The 23606-nt window shown below is 45.0% G+C and overlaps 1 protein-coding gene across 14 annotated transcripts in view; it reads right to left on the reverse strand.

Moving 5' to 3' along the window:
- Window positions 1–1390: 1390 nt before the first annotated feature.
- Window positions 1391–23606, reverse strand: part of CEP44 (centrosomal protein 44) — a 117409-nt gene continuing 95193 nt past the window's right edge. For 11 of the 14 annotated variants that reach the window (XM_074993003.1, XM_074993001.1, XM_074993000.1 and 8 more), the window contains 7 exons: window positions 18791–18925; window positions 17924–18133; window positions 11382–11457; window positions 3298–3425; window positions 2999–3036; window positions 2045–2132; window positions 1392–1797 (listed from right to left, as the gene is read on the reverse strand). In XM_074993003.1, the coding sequence (XP_074849104.1) occupies window positions 2084–2132; window positions 2999–3036; window positions 3298–3425; window positions 11382–11457; window positions 17924–18133; window positions 18791–18925 (636 nt within the window). In that variant the 3' untranslated portion in view covers window positions 1392–1797; window positions 2045–2083. Of the gene's footprint in view, window positions 1798–1829; window positions 2133–2998; window positions 3037–3297; window positions 3426–11381; window positions 11458–17923; window positions 18134–18790; window positions 18926–23606 lie in introns of those variants that run through there. The other 3 variants (XM_074992997.1, XM_074993008.1, XR_012645393.1) reach the window with 3 other exon arrangements.

Here is a 23606-nt window from a genome sequence, read left to right on the forward strand (position 1 = left end):
TGATGGGTAGTAGGTTCAAAACTAATAAAAGGAAATTTTTCTTCACACAGCGCACAGTCAACCTGTGGAACTCCTTGCCCGAGGAGGCAGTGAAGGCCAGGACTCTATTAGGGTTTAAAAAAGAGCTTGATAAATTTTTGCAGGTTAGGTCCATAAATGGCTATTAGCCAGGGATAAAGTATGGTGCCCTAGCCTTCAGAACAAGGGCAGGAGATGGATGGTGGGAGATAAATCACTTGATCATTGTCTTCTGTTCTCCTTCTCTGGGGCACCTGGCATTGGCCACCGTCGGCAGATGGGATGCTGGGCTCGATGGACCTTTGGTCTGACCCAGTATGGCCATTCTTATGTTCAAATTTTGCAGTACTATATTGAGAAATATTTTAGATTGTATGTTACTTTGCCAGATACACATTCCTTTTTATAGTAATATTAAGCTACATCAAGTCTGCATCAACTTCTTACAGTTTTCCATCCTGAACACAGCATGTTTATCTCACTTCTCTTATACTGTTCTTCTCTTTTTCCGGACGACAGTACAAAACATTAAGAGTTGCTTGGTACTCAACACATCGTACTTAGTTAGCAGTAATTTCCACCCTAAATTACCAGTTAGAAGCCTGTTTCCATACTACAAACAAACAATTAAAAGTTGACACTCCAAACATCATAGTGACTGTTTCAAAGCAACAGGGATTATGAGTACAGTAATTGGTTTAAATATATACCACAAGGTGGTGCTATAGTTCCTATTTACTCCATGCAACATACCCTATCAGATCAGCTGGAATTTTTTCTTTTCTCTAGAAGAAACAAGTTAAAAGGAGGAGTGTGCTGTGAACAAGAGGTGTTTTCAAATAAACTGCACAGTGAGCTGCTATCACTAGCATAAAGCTTATTTTCCAGGGAATCTGCCATTTATATACACACACACTTGAAAAAATGGCAAATGTGTTCATGTCCTTAAGCTTTTCACTAAGTTTATGTAGCATAACAGATTGCTATACGTTACTCAGTTTGTATATGTAAAATGAAGTCAATCACATATTTAATGGAGGAACATATTCATGATTATTTATTTACTCACTCAGGAAAGGCAAACAGCTGCTCCATCTGAAAATTATACCATTAAAATCTTTTTATATCTTCAGGTGCTGCAACATCATTTTGCAGTCTTTTCATGTGAATCAAAGGAATACGGATAGCTACAGCATGCTGTAAAAAGGTTCCTTATGTAACACTTTAAATACCTAGTTATTTTAAAAAGAAAGACGAAATTCCATCTCGCTACCCAGCCCACACTCACACCTTTGATTTGATTATATCATGTTTATGGAAGTCTTACATCTACTTATGTCTCAGAAGAGAAATTTTATGTAGTTTCAAATCATAAAAATGTTGTATGTCTTTGTACACTATATGGTCTCCATCTGTGCTGCTGGTCTTAAAATGTGTTGGGTAATAGAGCACTAAAACACTCAGCACATCTCTCATAGTCAAAGTCTGTGGACTCACTTACACATTTCAGTGTTTAGGATCCAAATAACCTTTATTTTGTCAGTGTTAATGGAAGTCATAATGTGTTTGGGTGCTTTCTGACTAAAGCATGAACATTTATAATTAAAAAAACAAAACAAAAAAGGTACACATTTACAATATATGCATTTAAGTTTTCATTAAGTCTTATTGAACAGTACAGATGGCAAGATGGTATGTATGAAAGTCTCTTGGGTGCAATATGCAAGTCCCGGCTGGAGTGTTTCCAACAGGATGTAAACCATGGTCCTCAAACCTGCACTTTAAAAAACATATTACTTAGCACACTGCCAACAAATGTCAACACAAAAATACACTGTTGTAATGACTTCAACTGCAGAAAAAAAAATGTGATTTTCTAGAGTAAAAGGTTAAAAATCAACGTAATCAGAACACAAAGATACTAGAAAACATTTATTATTCAAATACAAATAAAAACAAATATTAAAACAAGTATATTCCCTAAAGAATATACAAAGTAACTTGAAAATTGTATAAATAAATTTACATAATAGTTGGAGATCCAGAAGCCCAGACAGAAAATTGCCTATGATGTGTGACTCGAGTTCTTCAAAAATTCAGAAGTTTCTTCAATTCTAAAAATATTAAAAAAAAAAATTGGTTAAAGAAAGACTAAAATAAAACATTTACTTTTATTAGTGAAGCTAAAAGTATCAAAGCAGCATTCCCGACTTTGTTTGCTTATTTTACAGTGGTCAGGATATTAAGTTTACTGTTATTTCAGAGAGACATTTAGAAAATGAACATAGAGAAGGAACACAATGCACAACAATAAAGTTAATGGAAGAGATAATTGACATTTTGTATATCACAAATTAGTCTAAAAAAAGGCTGTCACCATCAGAGAGCTTAGGTTTTTGCCAAGCGGCAGACAAGATTAACGACATCAGCTTCCTGAAGGAACTCATTTGTATGACACAAAAACCTTTTTGAATAAAAGTTATACTGTGAGGATACATTCAGTTTACTTCATCAAGCATAATTAAAGTTATTTCTAACTGTAAACTTTTATTACTATTCTCAGAACTAGCAAAAGATATTACTTATTCTTCTGGAGTCTCTTTATGTAAGGCAACTAGCTCTTTTCATTCAATATTCTACCTCAAAGTTTGAACACAAGTTTTTTGTAGTTCCAGTAAACTCTTATCAGAAGAAGAGAGAATACTCCTATTAATTGTCAACCAGATTCTAAACATTCTTTAATCTCTAGTTAAGATAATTAAGAATGCATTACATTGCTTGTTACAAATCAAAACAGTGACTCATCCCACAAACACAGAACCGTAAGTGGATTTATTATCCAGTGGAGCCTTTAGGAAATGCCACACCTGATGTAGAGACCTTTGAGGTTTGGAACACATATGCACATTCTATATATTCCTTAGTCCAGTACAATTCCCTACTGGGAAATGAATTCCTGCTGCCCTTTTCTATTACTTACATTTTACTTATCCTTTCCATTCTTTGTCTTGTTGTCGCCTGCAATTTAAAAGCAATGTATTTAGGCAATTTTTCAAAACTAACATTCTTCAGAAATGGACTTTTAACCTAGAGAATTCATGCAAAAAAATTACTTTAAGCACTGTTTACATATCAAAAGGATTTTTATGAGACAGAGCTAGATGAAGTTTTGCATAGTTTTGCTGTTTTTGCCAGTAGTATATACAACTAAAACTAATGCTTACTTGTTCTCTTGACCTTAGAGAGGAAATCAGCTAAGCATTTGCCAGTTTTACTTACCTTTGAAATCTCTGTCAAACCATGATAATTAATGGCTGGGGCTTTGGGAGATGGGTCTGTGGATAATAGTGAACTGTATCCAGACGACTGATGAAGACTCTCTGGCATCTCCTCCTTCCTCTCAATATCTGTGGAGAAATATCCATTTTTAGGTCACCTTTGCCTTTTTGCTCTCTGGCAGCAGGGTCAGCTATCGAACGGTTTGATTTACAGAATGTAATAACAGAAGAGAATGCATTGTTTAGAAAGAAAAAGGCTACTGGTAAAGGTCCAAAATGAGGGTCTCATTCTTTTAAAATAACATGAACAGATTATGCTCCATGTGATGCTGACAAAAAATTCCAACAAAGATTATCCAGGAATTTTGCATTTATCATGATTACAGTCAATTCAAACACTTAGGGAAATACAATTACTGAGAAAAACATTGAAGAATAATTTCAGACAGCTCACATTTGTTCCTTACTATAAACCACTTATCTCATGCAGCTGTAGGATCTCAAACTTAAAAACAAGTTTAAGCAATATAGTAATTATCTTTGTAAACATATTTTGATACAACATGAAAAGCTTTTCCAAACATACTTTTATTTCTTTTTCAGTAAGTGATTTACAGAATAAACAGCTGAAATACAAACAGAAATACTGTAGAGCAGTAAAGTGCAAGTTTCAATGGGAGCAGATCTAAGTCAACATATCAAACACGTTAGACAATGTCTTCTCTTAGTATCGGGAAAAGCTTGGTGCTACTCATTTAAAAGCATTTAAAAATACACCTTTTTCAAAAACCTGTGAACTGGAGAACAGCAAAAATTTCAATTTAAAAAAAAATAGAGTGTAATTTTAACTAAAGCTACAGTCTGTGGATCCACATGAGAAGTCCTGGATCTTGTATTAACAAAGACAGATTGTAAACCACACAAGATAGTAGTGGATCTCAAAACCTCCAGATGGCAACTGATTTATATCACGAGTTAAGTCAAATCAAACCTACATAACCCATTACCATAAATGTATATATTTTGATAAAGCAATTGTAGGTCTTAGAGCAAGCTTGGTATGTAGGACAATCTAGAAAATATTAGAGGTAAGTGATGTAAAAATATGTAGCTTGTTACTTTGATTACCAGTCATTACAGACAGACTCTCATCCTTATTCTGCAGTCTACAAAAATTATGTTAACTGAATCTGTGACTCAATACAAAAATATGATTTTTATTTGAAAAAGATTTTAAACTACAGACAGCACCATATATCATAATATCTATATTCCTGATCAGAACACATTAAGGGGAAGTTAAAGTTGTTGGTATCTCTCAGTGCTTTAAGTGTATATTACCAGAGAAAACCAGTGGGAAAATTAAGGATGGATCAGATTTGGAGGAGCAGCAAGGCAAACCAGTTGGAGAAAGGAAGGAGAAGCAATATTGAGGAACTGCTTCAACTGCTTCTCTGGATTCATTGACAGAGCTTTCCAGACAGAGGTGTATTTTACCTGAACAGAGACTTAGTGATATACTTTCTTCTGTCCCTTTTTAGTTAAGAAACAGTTGCTTTAAAATCTCACTGTGTACAGTCTCAGAAATTTACTTGAATACTACTCACGACTTCTAGTATTTTTACAGTTTGTTGAAGAAAAAGGGGATAATCTTTAGATTTACTCTTAATGTCTTGGAATATTAACAAACATTTATTTTCAAGGACTCTTTTTGAGCTTACTACAGACAAAAATAAAGATATTTTTCTTCTAATAATTAGTAATCTTTGAGAGGATACAAACAGCAAACAGGAAGGAGCAGATGGGGGACAAAGAAGTTACTCACCGTAGTAACGATGGTTCTTCGAGATGTGTCCCCGTGGGTGCTCCACGATATGTGTCGTGCTCGCCCCGGTGCCGCAGATTGGATCTTTCCAGCAGTTTCTGCTGGACCGCGCATGCGCCGGTGCGCGCCGCTCCCTTGTGCGCTCCCGGCCACGTGCGTGATCCGGTCCCCGCCAGTTCCTTGACCAACCGCCTCGGATGCTCCTGAAAAACACTAACAGAGATCCGAAGCAGGGAGGATGTGCAGGTGGTGGAGCACCCACGGGGACACATCTCGAAGAACCATCATTACTACGGTGAGTAACTTCTCTTTCTTCCTCGAGTGTCCCCGTGGGTGCTCCACGATAGGTGACTACCAGCAGTAACCCAAGAAAGGAGATGGGTAATTGGGTTATGTGCAGCTTGCCCCCGATAGGACCGCTGTAGAGAGACGGGTATCCTCTTGGAATACCCTGTGTAGGGCATAATGCTCGGTGAAGGTGTCATAGGATGACCATGTCGCCGCTCTGCAGATGTCTTTTAGCGCAATGCCCTTGAAAAAGGCTGTTGATGCCGCCACCGCCCTGGTGGAGTGAGCCCTAGGCGGGGCCAGTAAAGGAGTCTAAGTTCGTAGCACATTTTTATACAGGATACAATGTGCTTCGAGATTCTCTGCAAAGAGAGACCTTCTCCTTTTGATCTGGGAGCGAGAGAGACTAGGAGTCTATCCATTTTTCAGAAGGACTTAGTCCTGTCTATATAAAAAGCCAGCGCCCTCTTCATGTCCAGGAGGTGTAGGCGCGCCTCTTTGTTGGAGTTATGAGGCTTTGGGTAAAATGAAGGTAAGACTATAGGTTTGTTAACACGAAACTCTGAAGAAACTTTCAGAACAAAGGCTGGATGCAGCCGTAAGGTTATCACCTCCTTCAAAAACACTGTGCAGGGTGGCGTTGCCATAACTGCCGCGAGCTCGCTCACCCTGCGAGCTGACGTGATTGCAAGAAGGAAGGTCGTCTTTATCGTAAGGAGATGGAGGGAAACTGTGGATAAGGGTTCAAATGGCGGTCCCATTAGCGCGTTAAGCACCAGGTCCAAGCTCCACAAAGGTGGAAGCAGTTTCCGAGGGGGATACAGGTTTACCAGCCCCTTCAGGAACCTGGTAACCATGGGATGTGCGAACACCATGGGCCCTTCCTCTTCGTGTCGGAAAGCTGATACAGCGGCAAGGTGGACCTTCAACGAGGATGGGGAGAGTCCGCCTCTCTTGAGGTCCAGTAACTATTCTAATATTACAGGTATAGGCACAGCAAGGGGAGCTAATTGCTTGGTAGAACACCATGCAGTGAATCGAGTCCATTTCTGCTTGTAGGCCTTCCTGGTGGAAGTCCTTCTGCTACCTTCTAGGACTTGTTGCACTCCCTCCATACATGTGCTCTCTAGGGAGCTGAGCCATGGATTAACCATGCTTGCAGTCGCAGGCCTCGGGGGTGTGGGTGCACTATAGACCCCTGGGCTTGCGCGAGCAGGTCCAGTGCCACCGGAAGGGGCATCGGTGGGCGGTCCGACATGCGCAGGAGTAAGGGGAACCATTGCTGTCGATCCCAAGTTGGGACTACTAGGATCATGAGGGCTCTCTCTCTCCTGGCTTTCTGCAAGACCTTGTGGATGAGCACTGTGGGAGGAAATGCGTAGAGCAGGGGGCCCTTCCACAAGATCGTGAATGAGTCCCCCAGGGACCCCCGTCCCAGTCCTGCCCTGAAGCAGTATTGTGGGCACTTCTTGTTGTGATGAGTGGCAAACAGGTCTATCTGGGGAAACCCCCATGCCTGAAAAATTGGCCGTAGCAGATCAGAACGGATCTACCACTTGTGTGTGAGTGCAAAACGCCTGCTCAGCTGGTATGCCTGCACGTTGTGAGCGCCTGGTAAATACGAGGTTTTCAAAGTTATATTGTTGGTGATGCACCAGTTCCACAGGCGGACTGCTTCCGTACATAAGGCACGGGACCAAGCTCCTCCTTGTCGATTTATATAAAACATGGTGGAAGTATTTTGTCTGTACTGATCCCGACTACTTTGCCTTGTATATGGTCTCGAAAGTGTTTGCAGGCGTTGAACACTGCTCTGAGCTCCAGTATATTTATGTGCAGCAACTGTTCCGTAGGGGACCACAGTCCCTGCGTCACCTTTTCGCCCATGTGTGCTCCCCACCCTATGTGAGAGGCGTCGGTGGTGAGAAAGATAGATATTTGTGGTTGATGAAAGGGTACCCCTGTTAGCATGTTCTTGGGGTTCACCCACCATTGCAGGGATCTGCGCACCTCTGTCGTGGGCGACACCACCCTGCGGACGGTGTGTGCTGCCGGTTTGTAGACGCTCGTCAGCCAGTGCTGCATGCTGCGCATATGCAATCTGGCGTTCTGTACTAAGAACGTTGCTGCTGCCATATGGCCTAGCAGCTGTAAGCATGTTAGAACCAGCACCGTGGGGCTGAAGGTGATGACTTGTACGAGGGAACCAATGGCACGAAAGCGGGCATCTGGTAGATAAACACTTGCTGTGATGGAGTTTATGCGTGCCCCTATGAACTCTATGTCCTGTGTGGGGTCGATCTTTGACTCTGCCAGGTTGATGACCAGGCCCAGAGAAGAGAACGTGCCTGCTGTAACGCGTATCATGCGTAGTACCTCTTCCTTCGAGGCCCCTTTCAGTAGGCAGTCGTCCAGATATGGGAATATAAACACCCCCTGTCTGTGCAGGTAGGCTGACACCACTGCCAGGGTCTTCGTAAATACTCTGGGGGCCGAGGAGAGGCCGAACGGCAGAACCTTGTATTGGAAATGTTCTTTGCCGACCATAAACTGGAGAAAACGTCTGTGAGCCGGGTGGATTGTTATATGGAAATAGGCGTCTTGTAAGTTGAGGGCTGCGAACCAATCTCCATTGTCCAGTGCCGTAAGTATAGAGGCGACTGTGATCATCCAAAAGCGTTGTTTGCGCAAAGTACTGATTGAGGCCTCAAAGATCTAGGATGGGCCTCTAGCCTCCTGTTTTTTTCTCTGTAAGGAAGTATCTTGAATAGAACCCTTTCCCTTGGAGTTGCTCCGGCACTCTTTCCACTGCCCCTATAAGCATAAGATGGTCCACCTCCTGCTTGTCTCGCTTCGTGGGAGGCGTCCTTTAGATGGGGCCTGGGTGGAGGTCGTGGCGGTGGGAGCGACTGGAAGGGGATCGCGTAACCCGTGGCTATGATCTCCAGTACCCATTTGTCTGTGGTGATCTTTTGCCACTGGGTGTAGAACGGTCGGAGGCGATGATGGAACATTAGCTTTGGATGACATTGCGCGATGGTAGTGATAGTGCAGCCCTCGATCTGTCCATCAAACTTGTTGCCTTTGGCCCTGCCCCGAGGAGGCACGGCTCTGTTGGGAACGTCGCCTGGGAGTTCTGTACTGTTGGTGCTGTTGATGCCGCCCTTGCTCATAGCCCCTTTGGTAGTGAGCATGCTGGGGTTGATACGGGCATCATCTTTGCTGAGGGTAATACTTTTTCTTCCTGTATGGAGGGGTATAAATCCCCAAGGTTCTGAGAGTAGCCCTCGAGTCCTTACTGGAATGAAGGACCGAATCAGTTGATTCAGCAAACAACTTCTGCGTGTCAAAAGGGAGATAAACGATCTTCGCCTGCAGATCCCTCGGGATACCCGATGTCTGAAGCCAGGATTCCCTGCGCATGACCACTGCCGCAGCTGTTGAGCATGCCGCCGTATCTGCTACGTCCAGGGCGATCTGAACTCCTGTCCTCGAGGCTGCGTAGCCTTCCTGCACGATGGCCTTCAGCACCGGCTTCTTATCTTCTGGAAGCGAGTCCATGAGGGAAGTCAGCCTGGAGTAATTGTCAAAGTTATGGTTCGCTAAATGTGCTGCATAATTTGCCATTCTCAACAGTAGGGTAGAGGAGGAGTAGACCTTTCTGCCGAATAACTCTAGCTTCTTGGCATCTTTGTCCGTTCCCCCTGTCTTGTACTGAGAAGTTTTCGACCTCTGTTGAGACGATTCCACCACCAGAGAATTTGGTTGTGGGTGACTGAACACGAACTCAATGCCCTTCGCCAGGACGAAGTATTTCTTATCCACTCTCTTGTTTATAGGCGGAGCGGACGCAGGGGTCTGCCATATCGTGGTAGCAGACTCCATAATTGCTTCGTCGAGCGGAATAGCTATTTTGGAAAAGGCCGGAGGTCTTAGGTTTTTGAGGAGCTTATGGTGCTTCTCCTGCACCTCTGCTGTTTGGATGCCTTGCGTAAAGGCCACCCTTTTAAACAGCTCTTGGAACTGTTTGAGATTGTCCGGGGGGTGGACGTGCCCTGGTGCCGTAGCCTCGTCAGGGGAGGATAGAGAGGAACCACTAGGGTAAGCCTCTCTGGATCCCTCTGGGTCCTGTTGATGGTGATACATCTTCTCGCTGGAGGCTTGCGAGGGGAAATCTCGGGGTTCCAGAATCAACTCCCCCTGAGATATTTGCGTTTCCGTCCCTGTCCGCGATTGCCCTCGGGGATAGTGAACCGTCTGAGGGGACCTGTCCCCAGGGGTATGCCTATGCCCCACATGATAGGGGCGACCATGGCAACACGGGCACGGTTCCTGGGATGGAGACCTGGACCACTCTCGAGGCGCATACCCCCGGCCTCTGGGGGAGCAAGATCGCCTGGTTGATTGAGACAATGGTGAGACTGATTTGTGATAGTACTCCAGGGGGTCAAATCCCAGAAAAGGCGAGGGTGGCCCGAGCCATGGTGAGGCTGGCTGGAGGAATGGGGAGGGAGGCTCAGGGTAGACTGGGGGAGACCCCGCCTCCTTGGAGTTCGCAGCATAAGGGGAGGGCTTAGAGAGAGCAGCCTTGCAGCCCTGTCTGGAGAAAGGCTGCGGTGCCGGGTTTTCTCTGCTGCCTTTCCCCTCCCCTGTGGGGCTGACTCCGCCCCTTTCCGCACTGGGGATCTCAGCCCCGCTGTCAGCGCTGTGCTCGGCACGCTTTGCTGAGGTGCCATGCGGGTGGTCTCCCCCGGCGCCTGCAGGCCGTGTGCCTGCAAGCTTTGCACCGTCGGCGCCCTGGGGGTCTGTGCCGCTAGCTGCGGTGCCGCCGGTTCCGGCGCTTGCCTGGCCGCTGCTCTGCCTGCGGTGCGGGCCGGCTGTTTGATTATCGGAGGCTCAGCCTCTGCCACGTGCGCTTCCGTGCTGCTGCCACTTGTCTGTGATTGCGGCTGGGAGCTATGTGCTGCACCCGTCCCGCTCGCTGTGGCTGCCGGCAGGGATCGGGTTGGTGAGATTTTCCTCCGTTTCTGCACTGATGGGGTGAGGGAAGCCACCTTCCTTTTATGGGCTCCTGTGGGTCCCTCTTGTTGGGGCCGCTCTGGCACATCTGGCTGGAGGGCCTTGTCAAAGAGCAGCATTTTTAGCTGCATTTCTCTGTCCTTCCTTGCTCTAGCCATGAGCTTTGCGCAGAAGGAGCATTTTTGGGTGACGTGAGATTCCCCCAGGCACCTAATACACTGACTGTGCCCATCGGAGGCCGGCATAGCTTCGCGGCATGATTCACACTTCTTGAATCCTGAAGAGGACATTGTGGTGAGTCTTTGAGTTGTTAATAGGGTACTTAGCACCTTCTCTGTGCGTGTTCCCCTCTCGGACCCAGCCTGCCGCGGCAGGAGGCCTAATGGCCTTACGTCCCCGGGCCTCCGCTGCTCATCTTGTTACTAAGGCTTTTATATACTTTTTTTTTTTTTTTTTGAAATAAGAAAAACAACAAGCTAACTTAAAGACTGAAAAGAAACTCTAAAAACACTTAAACCATTAAATACACTGACTCTGGCTGCAGCCTGAGTGGATTCCGTCTGCAGCCGATGGTGGTTAAGAAGGAACTGGAGAAGACCGGATCACGCATGTGGCCGGGAGCGTGCAAGGGAGTGGTGCGCGCCGGCGCATGTGCGGTCCGGCAGAAACTGCTAGAAAGATCCGATCTGTGGCGCCGGGGCGAGCCCGACACCTATCGTGGAGCACCCACGGGGACACTCGAGGAAGAACACACTTTATCAAGTAAGAAGTGTACATAAAACCCCCAGAATTAATGGGGTGATTTAAGGGCTGACTCAGACCTGAAAGAGCTGAACTTTAAAATAGAGAGCCTAAATCACAATTCAAGCTACCTATGATACAACTATATGCAAGGTTAGCAAAAGCTGCTTAATAGAAAATCTTTTGCAGTAAAAAGCATTGCAAACACTCACCAGGAGAAACTGGAGTCACATTCCTAGTAGAAGTATGTTCTTCATGCATATTGTTAAATTCTGTAGCTATGTCACTCTGAAACAAGAATTGTTTTTGCCATTTACAAAAAGAAATCTTTAATTTAGCCACAAGTTTTATTTAAAGGTCTTCTGAGTACTGAAAATGATAATCAGACAGTGACTATATGCATATCTAGGTACAGTACTGACCAAATTTTCTACCATTAGGCTGTGTCTACACTACAAAATAACTTTGAAATTGCTTACTTTGAAGTAAGCAACTTTGAAGTAGAGCGTCTACGCACAAAAAGCACCTTTGCCTTACTTCTAAGTAGGCTCCCCCCTACTTCGAAGTAAAATGTCTACACACAATTAGCCCCTACTTTGAAGTAAGGGGCCAGGAAATCCTGCAGGCAGGGGGTCGCCTGGCCGACAAGGCCTTCCAGGCTTACAGCCAGGCAACCCCTTGAAGGGCCCCTCCCAACACCCACACCCTACACATGCTCAGGGCTGCCAGGCAGCAGACAGCAGCAGAGCATGTGCTGGGGAGAAGAGCCCCATGCCTGCTCAACCCCTCCCCGAGGATGATGGTCTCTCCATCCTGGCCAGCCTCCTGGCCAGTCTGTTGGCCCTGCTGTTCCTGTGGTGCAGCCGAATCACCCAATATGGGAGCCAGCCTGCAGGTCCTGGCCACAGCCCTGCTACCCCCCGCCCTCCGATGCAGCACCACTAGGCCTTCGTCACCGGCACTGAGTGGTGGGACCAGCTGGAGCTGGAGGACGGGGACGATGTGTGGTGGCTGAGGAACTTCTGGATGACCGGCCAGACATTCAAGGACCTCTACCAGTGGCTCCCCACAGTCCTCCAGCACTGGGACACCTGGATGCAGCCAGTGCTCCCAATGCAGAAGACGGTGGCCATTGTACTGTGGAGGCTGACCACTCCTGACAGCCACCAGTCCACCAGCAACCCATTAAAACATCAGCAAGGCCACCATTGGAGCAGTGCTGATCGAGGTAAGTCTGGCCCCCACCATGGGCGCAGCCTGGGGAGGGGGCTCCTGGCGGGCATGGGGAAGAGAGCGAGGGACCCTGGAAGGGAGGAGGCAGGGGAATGGGCAGGGGGGCCTCCTAGTCCGGTGTTCATGGACACATCTTCCTTCCCCTACCATAGGTCGCCCAAGCCATCAACATGGCGCTTCTGCGACATGTTGTGACCCTGGGGACCTGGATGCTGCCCTCTCTGGGTTCACAGTCCTGGGCTTCCCCCATTGTTTCAGAGCTCTGGACGGGTTGCATGTGGTGATCTGGGCTCCAGACTACAGTGGAGTTGCCTACAATAACAGGATGTGTGCGTGGGGTGGCCGGGCAGGGCCCAGGACACCTGGGTATTCTGGAATTCATGGCTGGGATGCCAGAGGGCACGTATGTCCCTCTGCAGGAGCTTCCACTTGAGGACATCATGATGCCCCCCTGCACCCATGGCTTATGCAGCCCTATATCGAACATACCATGCTGGCCCAGGACATCTTTAACCGTCACCTCAACCATGCCAGGGGCACAGCAGAGCGGGCGTTTGGGAAGCTGAAGGGGAGCTTTCGCAGCCTCTTCACCAGGCTGGATGTCAGCCTCCCAAATGTCCCCTAGTTCATCGCTGCCTGCTGTGTCCTCCACAAACTTGTGGAGGGCCAGAAGGAGCCCTTTACCTAGTTCTGGGCCATTGACCCTGGGGCCAGGTATGAACAGCCTCCCACTGCCCCGTGCTGTGAGGCCCAGAGGGATGGGGTCTTGGAGGCCTTGTGCCAAGCCTTCATGAAGAGCCTGCCCTGACCCTCCCAGCCACTCCACACCATCGGCCCCACCTCCCTCACCCCCAAACACACCCTCTCCCACTCCCCCCCAAGCACTCTCCCACCAAGCACCAGGGCCACAGGGTTAGGGTGGGAACAATAAACTTTTCTTAGGGCAATAAATGTCATTGTACAACAAGACAGAACGATGTGTGAAGGTATTTACAGTGCATGGGGGGAAAAAAGAGTCCATGGGGGGAGGTAGGGGGACTGAACTGGGAGGGGGGCTAGGATGGGAGATGGCTCAGTCGCCCAGGAGCATGGGGGGGCCGCAAGATATGCCAGCCACGGCTCTCCCTACCACCCCACGTCCGGGGGGTCCCCTGTGGGGCTGCGACAGTGCCGGGACCATGGGGAGATAAGGCTGGGGTGGGCGTGCCGTGGACTCAACCTCCGCAGGTTGTGTGGGGGGGGGGCGTTTCGGGGGCTGGGCCAGGTGCTGCCTCATCCAGCAGCCACTGAGCCAGCTTGATGCGGGCAGCCAGTGACACGTCTGCAGCTGAGGGTTGTACTGGCGAGGGGGCAGGAGGTTGGGTGAGGCAGGTGGCCAAGGCCTGAGCCACAGCATTGAGGCTGCCAGCCAGCCACACCCACACATCCAGCTCTATCGCCAGCCAGTCCTGGAGCACCTCGGTCACCTCCTGCATGACCACCTGGCTGGCAGCTGCCTCCTACTCCCTCCAGCGTCATTGCCAGGAGGCCCAACTGTGGCCATGGGGGTATGCAGCCTGGGGCAATAGGGCTGTGGCGGCATCCCAACGATGGACCTGTGGAGACAGGGGGACGGTCCGTGAGGCCTGGATCCCAACCCCAGGGGTCCGGGGCCACCACTCCACTGGCCCCCACCCTGGTTCCCAGCCACCTGATGAACATGAGCCCCGTGGGATTCCAGGTGCCCAGAGGTTGCCGCCTGGCAAGCCTTGGCCCATGTTCCCTCCCTCGTGCCCAGGAATGTGGGCTCTGAGCCTGTTCCAATATTCCGCTCGCCCCGTACATACCGGCAGAGACCTCCCAAGGCTCAAACAAGGGTCGGCTCGGTGAGGGTCTACTGTGTGTTCCAGAGGGGAGGGCGATGATAAGGATCCTGTTGCTGGAGCCCTCATCACCACCCTTGGTGGGCCGGTCATGCTGGAGGGGCCTGCCTCGTCATTGAGGTCCACAGGGGGGCATGACCAGAGGTGTCTACAAGTTACTGTGGGGTGGCCGCCTCCGTTGGCCTCAGGAGCCTGTGCAACTCCCTATAGTGGAGGCAGTGCACAGGCTGCACCCCAACCAGCTGGCAGCATCACGGACTTTGACATATGCTTGCCTCAGTTCTTTCACTTTCATCCACACACTGATCACAGTGCAGGCTGAGTGGCCTCAGGCATTCAGCCCACTGGCCAGCCAGTTGAAGGCCTCCGTGTTGTGCTGCTGCTTTGATCAGGCAGCTGGTTTGGAGCCTATTGCTGAATTTGTCTATTCTTAGATAATCAAGTTTGAAAATCTTGGCTAAAAGACTCACTTGGCTCATTATACAAATGGTGAGAAAAACAAACTGTTTAGTATGTTGTCAATATTGATGCTATATCTGCTTTCACTATAGGGGTCCTGTAGAAAAATAGCATATGATTATGTAATTGAAGTCTGTCTCACAGAATGAACAGAAGGAGAAATTAAGGTTTCAGTGCCAACTTTTAAGAGATTTTCAGTATATAATTTTCTAATTTGCTATAAAGGAAAAATGTTAAAAGAAAAAAAGATTGAAAACTCCTGCATACTAACAACCCTTTACCATTGACAGTGATCAGCAGGGTTTGAATGATGAACATTCAGCACTATAAGAGAAACACCTACCACTTAAACTATGAGACTAACTACATTAACTAGCAGTAGAAAGCTATTACACAGGCTACACTGGGCATAATCCCAGGTGCCTTTTCTCCCTCCTCCCCAGGCACTGAGGAGCAAGCAGTAATTACTGCCCTCAGAGTTGTGAGAAGTTTGAACTGGCTTCCTCTTCACAACCCATTCCACTACAGATGCCTAGAGAGCTCCCAGGAATTCTCAGTAAAATGTGTGTAGCTGCTGCTCGGATGGCGGTGTGGACCTGGTTCTAAAATGTTCACATTATTTTGAGATATCCGAGCTTCCCAAAAGGTTATAAAAGCCAGCTCCTTCTGTATTAAAGATAAGTAACCGTGATATACGCAAACTAAATCAAGCTTGTTTTTGTATTCTCTTGCTCTCATAATACTTTAGAGAAGAAACACAGCCTGGTTAGATGTTAAAATGTTTAAGTGTCAGATAAATATCAAGCTATTCTAATCCAAAGTACAGTGCAAATGATGAATATTCATCTGTAATTGTTTTAATTGGGTATTGCGGTTTAAGACTAGAATGCCTTTATCACTACAGGAACATACTGATCACATACAAATATACTGTGCTACGAACAAATAGTAGATATGATTTTTTCAATACATTCATTCTACACAGACATTCTTATATCAAAAAAACCCCTTACATTTAAAAAATGCTCTGCCTTCAGGAAAAATGCTGACTTGCTGTGGCATGTTAAATTCACCCAGCATAAAGATGTCTTTAAATCTCACACGTATTTAGAAAGCTTAAGTAATATCACCCAAAAGGAGTAAAAGAATCAGCGAAATGCCAACAATTAAATCAGAAATCAGTAAGATGATCAACGAGAAACCTGCCCGATGAATAAAGCAAGTTTCCCGCAGTACTGATCAAACCACCTTCTGAATTCTCATTCTTAAATTAAAACAGCACAGTGCATTTTTTCAGCATCAGAAATGAAGATGTCTAGTGAGAAACCCGGAGAATGCTAGACAGAATGAAAGACTAAACTTTTTTAAGAAGCTCTTGTAAAAAAAAGATTTCCTATTCTGAAAATATGACATAGCTGGTCTTGGGAATTTAAATAGTATTCAGTATTCTTCAGTGGTACTTTGGCTGTCTCATAAACTATTATGCATGCAGGAAGAAAATCCATCAGGGTATGATGACAGTTGGACTAAGAAGAAAAAACACTAAGCAGGCTGAATTTTTCCATAACACAACAGTAACAACTTAAACAGTAATTATATTTCTCCAGTAAATGTATTAGTACCACATATTCACACAGTAGCCAACAGTGATAAACTGCAGAACTATTTCTGTAATTCCTTCAGGGTCTGCAGGCTTCTTCCGGGAAATTCCATTACAATACACAGCGCTGCTCCAAAAACCCCAAAGAAATAGTGGTGCGCTTTTCAGTAACAAGCTAATACCTGTATTTTTTTTTTCTTTAAAAGGAGAGTGCACAATTGGTAGAAAGGTGGGACTGTGGTGGGCTCTTGAGGAAACTGAGGTTATGTCTTCTTTAAAATGTCATCTGATCATGGCCACATATCACCTTACAAACAGTAGATATTTTAATTGCTAAGTATTAACACAGATCTAGACAGATAAAACATTTTAAATTTTTAAAAAAAAAATCACTCTTTTATATTTAAATTAAATACTTGAATCTACAGATAGGTCTACACAGCAGTTAAACACACCTACAGTTAGGCTGGGTCAGCTGACTCAAGCTTGTGGGACTCAGGATACAGGTCAATAAAAATGCTGCATAGACATTCGGACTCAGTCTGGAGGTTAGTCCCAGTGCCCAGCCTCCAGCTTGAGCCTTAGTGTCCACACAGCAATCTTGTGCTCCCAGAAATCAAGCTCTCTCAGCCCAAGTAAGCTGACTAGGTCCAGCTGCAGCCACTGTGGGTCTTTTATTAAAGTGTAGACAGTCTATGAAACAATCAGTTCAATTCACTAAATTACAGACAATATATCCATCATTTCACAATTCAATTTTAAAGGCAAAACAGATTTGTTAAGCTTATTTTACCCACAAGTAGCAAGTATTTAAATAGCAAAGAATTTCCAATGCTGTTTTGTACATTTAGAGGAGAATTGGAATGAATCTTGATATAAATAAGGAGTAAATAATAATCTAGTAGAAAAGAATGCCTCATTCACCATTTTCTAGCAAAGCAGTAAACATTTAGAATTTGAATAAATGTATGTTAAACTTTATAATTGCTTAAATATGCATAAATACACCATATTTCTGTTTAGTAAAATTAGTACTAGATTTTGTATAAAGATTACACACTAGTACCTCAGACTTACAAACACCTTGGAAAATGTTCACAACTATGAACAAAACTTATTGTTATTTCAAAAGTTTACAACTGAACACTGACTTAACACAGCTTTGAAACTTTACAGAAGAAAAATGCTGCTTTTAACCATCTTAAAAGAAACAAACAGAAAAAATTTGTATTTGTCAATTTGGTTGTTTGTTTTTTTTAAACTTTTTTAGAAGTTTCTGTTTAGCACAGCACAGTATTGTACTGTATTTTTGTGTGTTTGTCCCTTTGCTGTTGCTACGGCTGCTTAATTGCACACTTCTGGATCCAAATGAGGTGTGTGACTGACCAGTCAGTTCATAATGCTGACATAACTCTAAAGTTTGATGTATTTATTTGCAAAGCAACATAATCCAATGGTTATACCAACCAATGAGAATTATCCTTTTTTCATTTAAATAACATTCAAATGTTAAATAGGATTAAAATAGCTGATTTAAATCAATCCACTCCGCTACAGATCCCTCCTCCTTGATAAAATAGAAGGTTTAAGTAAAATATACCTGTTTTGACTGCAGCAACAGTTCTGTTTCAAGGAGCAAGACCCGGCTCAGGAGATTATTCCAGTCCTTTTCATCTATAATAACCTTCCCTTTCAGTCTCTCTTCTAAAACATGTAGTTTATCTTCCATCCAATTTAGTTTCTGAAGTTTTGCTTGGCAATCAGCAAGCTGGCTCTTTAGCAGCTCTATTTGACCATTATCTTCTGTCACCTTGAAATAATGACAATAGATTTTGCTTTTCAGAATTTTATATGTAAAATAATTGTACAGACATGATAAACTTCACTGCAGAAGTGCAGAACATTATTTCTTCACCACTGGATCATGTGTAACATTGAGTCACATTTATGAATACTTTTTTCGTTCAGAAATTGTTGTAAACTGCTTTATTTAAAATTTTGCACATTAGAAAAATGCCAGAAACCAGCCCACAACTGAACTGTCAAGCTGGCGCTAGCTGGGGATACTTTATACTGAAACAACAATCAAGACATGAACTACCACATAACTTTTACACCAATGGGTATGTGGTACCTCTTTTCTCTTTATTCTTTGCTTTTTAAAATAGGAAAAAAAAGCATAAGCCACTGAGACCCTTTTGATTGCGTGTATGAGCACGTACGCATACGTTTATAAAGTAGAATACACATTGGGAAGACTATAGAAAATAAATAAGATGTAGTAAGTCTCATTACCTACTCATGTTAGAATCCTTTTTCTGAACAAGTAATGAAATTGTACGACCAAGGTTCCGTGCATGTTTATTAGATACTTATAGATCAAAATTAATTTGGAAAAAATGGCAGAGACATTTGGAATCCACTTAGGCCATTATACCAAACTATGTTTTAACATTTAAATTCTTACTTGTTCACACACAACTTCCAAAACGTCACCAGCTACACGGGATTCTTCTTCACTATCTCTACCTGCTGGAATGGCTGAATCATGAAGGCCATCCACATTAACTTCACAATCTGGGTAACATTCCACTTGAGGTTTCTTTGAATGTAAAAACAATAATCCACAAGTATGATTTTATTACAGCAAAACATATTCTTGCCACCCACATGTACAATGTGCTGTATTTCATTATTTTGCTTGTATCTACACACCCAAGCAAGCTGATCTCACCCTGTTGCAAGATAGATCAGACAAATTTTAAACTGTGAAAACAAAAAGTTATTCTGGATAATCTTTTCGGAGATTCATATGGACTATCACCACTGCTGCCTCTTATCTATTTAAAGTAAAACATCTCTCCTGATCCTCTGTAAACTCTTTGAAAAATAGCTTGATTAGGCAGGGTTAGTTTATTTTTTCTAGGCAAACTTACTGAGGGAAAACCAAGTCAACAGATGAGGTTTATATTTCTTTCTGAGCACACCAAGATTTCATCTCTTGCAACAGTTCCACAGCATAAGCCCTGCTCCTCTGAATATTCCTTCTTCACCAGTCTCCCTCTAGTGCTTAACAATTTTATTGTTCCACTGGAACTTAATGGTCATGGAAGGTCACAGTTATGGAGTGAAGGGCTCGCTCACTGGTGGCAGGTCCAGTCCCATGAACAGTCCACACACTTTGAACTATGCCCAATTCCAAAAACTTTTTATATAGGGCCCCTCTGCAATTAGCAGCCCCCTCCCCCAACCTGTCTAATGTAATCCAAACCAATGAAAATTTCAGTTATGTTCATATAAAATAACCTTTCAGCAGGTGTAAGAAAAGTATGTAAAATGCAAAAAAACCTTTAATTGGTATACACATTTGAATACATGGACATAAAAACAGCAACATATTTCAACATTTTTAATGAGGTGTATGAGCCTGAGACCTAGCAGCTGAGTGCCAGGTCTTACGAAATTTCATGCCTCCCCCACCCTCACCCCTAAGAGGCCCACTCCCCACTTTGCTCACCCCTGTTCTATTCAACAGTGGAAAAAGCAGAAACCCAAAGAGACCTGCTCAAGGTAATGTGCACTGCTAAGTAAATGAACTTTTACATTTTGTTAGTTGAACTTTTTCAGACTGCTCATTACAAGGTACAGGTTACAATAAGCAATTGTGGAAGTCGCATACACATGGATCACTGTTGCCCGTTTCACATCCAGTAGGAAGAGGCAGATTCCTGACCTGCCATGGGTGGGAGGGTGCTGCAGGGTCAAGCGGCAGAAGGCGTCTGGCTGCCGCGGTTTGTGGCCATGGGGCTTACAGGCGGAGGCAGGGGGTCTGGCTGCGGGGGTGTACAGGCAGCCACGAGGGGGAGATGGGGGTTCGGATGCAGCAGGTACAAGCAGCCGGTCGGGGGGGTGGTCTGGCCACAGAGGTTACAGGCAGCAGCAGGGCCTGGTCGCGGGGCCAGCAGGGGTGTCAGGCTGTGGGGCACACAGGCGGCCGCGGAGCGGTACGGGTAGTCGTAGGGGGGATCTGGCCACAGGAGTTACAGGCGGGGGGTTGGCCGCGGGGGTTACAGGCAGTAGCAGGTCTGGCCACAGGGCTGGCAGGGGTAATCGGGCCACAGGGTGTACAAGGGGCTGCCGGGGATGGGGGGGGGCAGTCTGTGGGACCACCGGGGGGGGGGGGTTCAGGCTGTGGGGCAAGTAAGGGGATCTGGCTGCCATGGTTTAGGGCTGTGGGAAGGGGGGTGTTAGGCAGCGGTGGGGTGGGCGGGTCTGGCCGCTGTGGTCTGGGGCTGCGGGGCCACGGGGAGTGCAGGCAGCAGTGGGGTGTCAGGCTGTAGGGCCAGCAGGGGGTCAGGCTGCAGCGGGTTGGGTCTGCGGGACTGGCGGGAGGGGGCAGACGGGGGGGTTGGAGCTGACGGGAGGGGGGTAAGGCTCGTATGTGCAGGGGAATTTCACTCGCAGAGTAAACTAGGGTGGGTAAGTGTGTCCCTCATTTAAGTGAGTACTTGTAAATGAAGTACTTGTTTCACAAAAGATGAGTGTATATTTAACTGACAAATATTCTTCAACTTGTTCTGTCCCTATTTTTGGTTGCATTCCTTTCCCCCTATTAATTTTGTTGAGTCTCTTGTCACCATTAACTTTAGTGAAGAAAGAAGCAAAAACAGGCATTAAACACTTGACTCTTACTGATGTTGTCCATTATTAGCTCTCCTCTGACAATTAAAAGACTTGTGTTTTCCTTTGTTTTTCCTCTTAGTTCCAATGTATTTAGAGAAGCCTCTTATTATTGCCTAGATGTAACTTAGTGTCTTGCCTCTGGTTTTTTCCCCACATATGCATCACTATTTTTGTACTCCTCCTTAGCCAAATATCTGTGTTTACTCTTTTTGCAGGTTTCCCTTTTGATTTTGAGGTTATTGAAGAGCAATTGAAAAAGCCACACTGGCCTCTTATTAGTCTTATCATTCCTTTGTCAGAGTAGTTTGCAGATATTCCTTTGATATCAAACAGAAACTAGCAACTCTCTGGAACTCCTCTTCCTTAGACATTTTTTTCCTCATGATATCTTACCTAGCAGTTTTTTGAGTTTGCTAAAAGTCTGCTTTTCTGAAGTCCACTGTACTAAAATTTACTTCTCTCTCCTACCTTTCCTTAGAATTATGAAGTTTGTCATTTCTTGGTTGCTTTCATCCAAATTGCCTACTACTTCAGATTTGCAACCCTGTTTTTCAAAATCAAAACTAAAATGGCTGCCCCTACTTATTTCCTCCACTTGCTGAAACAAGTTGTTCCTAATATACCACTCATCCTCACTACATTGCAAGAACATATTTGTGTGTTTTGTGCTTTGCTGTATAAATTTTCGCACAGGTGTCTGGGTAAAATTCCTCATTACTAATCAGGCTTTGGATTTTGATACTTCTGTTATTTGCAATAGACATGTATGATCTATTTCCTCTTTCTAAATTGACTGTGTCTTGTTCGGGCCCTAGCAAATTCACAGCCATGAAAAATGCATCACGGACTGTGAAATCTCGTGTCTCTCCCTGCACACACTCCCGCTACTGGCCCTCAATAAAAAAAAAAAAAAAAAAAAAGAGTATTTTGTATACTTTTACTTCATATTATACTGATTTCACAGGGTAAACCAGAGTTTCTCAGATTGGGGGCTCAGACTCTAAAAGAGATCACAAGGTTATTTCAGCAGTTTCACTGTACTGCCCCCCTAACTTCTGAACTGCCTTCAGAACTGGGTAGCCAGAGAGTGGCCGTTGCTGACTGAGGACCTAGCTCTACAGGCAGCGGCAGCAGCAGCAGCAGAGTACGGGTGACAATATTATACCATGCCATCTTCACTTCTGCGCTGCTAATGGCTGCTCTTCTGGTGGCAGCCTCTGCAGCTGTTGCTAACCAACTGCCCAGCTCTAAAGGAAGCAGTTCCACAACCCTCCAATAATAGTCCTGTAACAACTCCTTCATAATGTCTTTTTGTGTCAGGACCCCTACAATTTACACCACCACAACATTTCTCATCTAAATAGCTGAAACCATGTAATTTATTATTTTTAAAATATTGTGATCCTATCCATGAAAGTGAACGAAGACGACCACAGAGCCCTACTCAACTCATCTATGGTAGATCCATACAAGGGCATTATCATGCCTATTTCCCTCCTCTCCTTCCACTGATATTTTCAACAAGCTTTGCATCAAAACTATGAGGAAGCAATAAGATAAATGTTGTTTATGTTAGTATAAGGAGAGGTGGAGGTATCATTCATGCACTGCCCACACGTCAGCCAGTTTTAAGAATTCTCTTATGGTAGGTCTACACCACAATTAACCTGCAGCTGGCCCATACTACCTGACTTGGGCTTGTAGGTATTGGGCCAAGAGGCTGTTTAATTGTGATGTAGATGTTAGGGCTCAGGGTGGTGCCTAGGCTCTAGACTCCAACAAGGTAGAAGAGTCCCAGAGCTCATGCAGAAGCCTGAATATCTATATCACAATTCAAACAAACAGACCATTGGCCTGAGCCCCTGGCAGCAGAAGTGACTAACTGCAATGTAGACATACCCTCAATGGCTTGCTATTGGCTACAGGATAATAAAGGGAAGAATCAAACACTGAGATTCCAGAGGTGATGGCTTCGGAAGTGGAACAGCTGCCCATCATGACCTTCTGATTTCAACATAATAAGAATCTGAGCCTTTTCAGAATACTTCCATTTTCCTCAAAGTCTTTTGGACTAAACTAGATTAGACTGGATGATCAATAGCATCAAGCGTCACAAGAAGTTTAGCAAATTTGTTAGGTATCTATTTCCCTTGTCAACGATGGTAGACCTACTCCTGTCCAGGTTAATAAGCTGTTTTGCATTAACCAAAAGCTGGAATGAAAAGAATCCAGAACACTGGCAGCTGAACGGTACAATTGGAAACTTTGCTGCTAGATTCTCAATCACAATCCTTTAAACAGGCTTTGCATAGTTGCAAGTAACAATCAATGGTTTCTTCAATGCTGGTTGATTAATGCACATTTTAGCGTGCCTGATACAGTTCTCTCATCAAAGGAGATGTGAATTATCTGTCCACAGGAGTCCCAATGTTCTCCATTCTACTTTGCGATTCAGAAGGGACAGGGTCAGGAGGCAAATCACCCCAGAAGCAAGTAATCTTTGTAACAAGGACAGATTTTAACAGCTAGTGCTGTTGTGTTCTGGAATTTACTAAAGACCAAATTTACTCAGCAATTACAGTTCTGTAAAGTTGTGCAGC

Source organism: Carettochelys insculpta, chromosome 4 (genome assembly GCF_033958435.1).
Source record: "Carettochelys insculpta isolate YL-2023 chromosome 4, ASM3395843v1, whole genome shotgun sequence".
In the NCBI taxonomy this organism is placed as follows: domain Eukaryota; kingdom Metazoa; phylum Chordata; order Testudines; family Carettochelyidae; genus Carettochelys; species Carettochelys insculpta.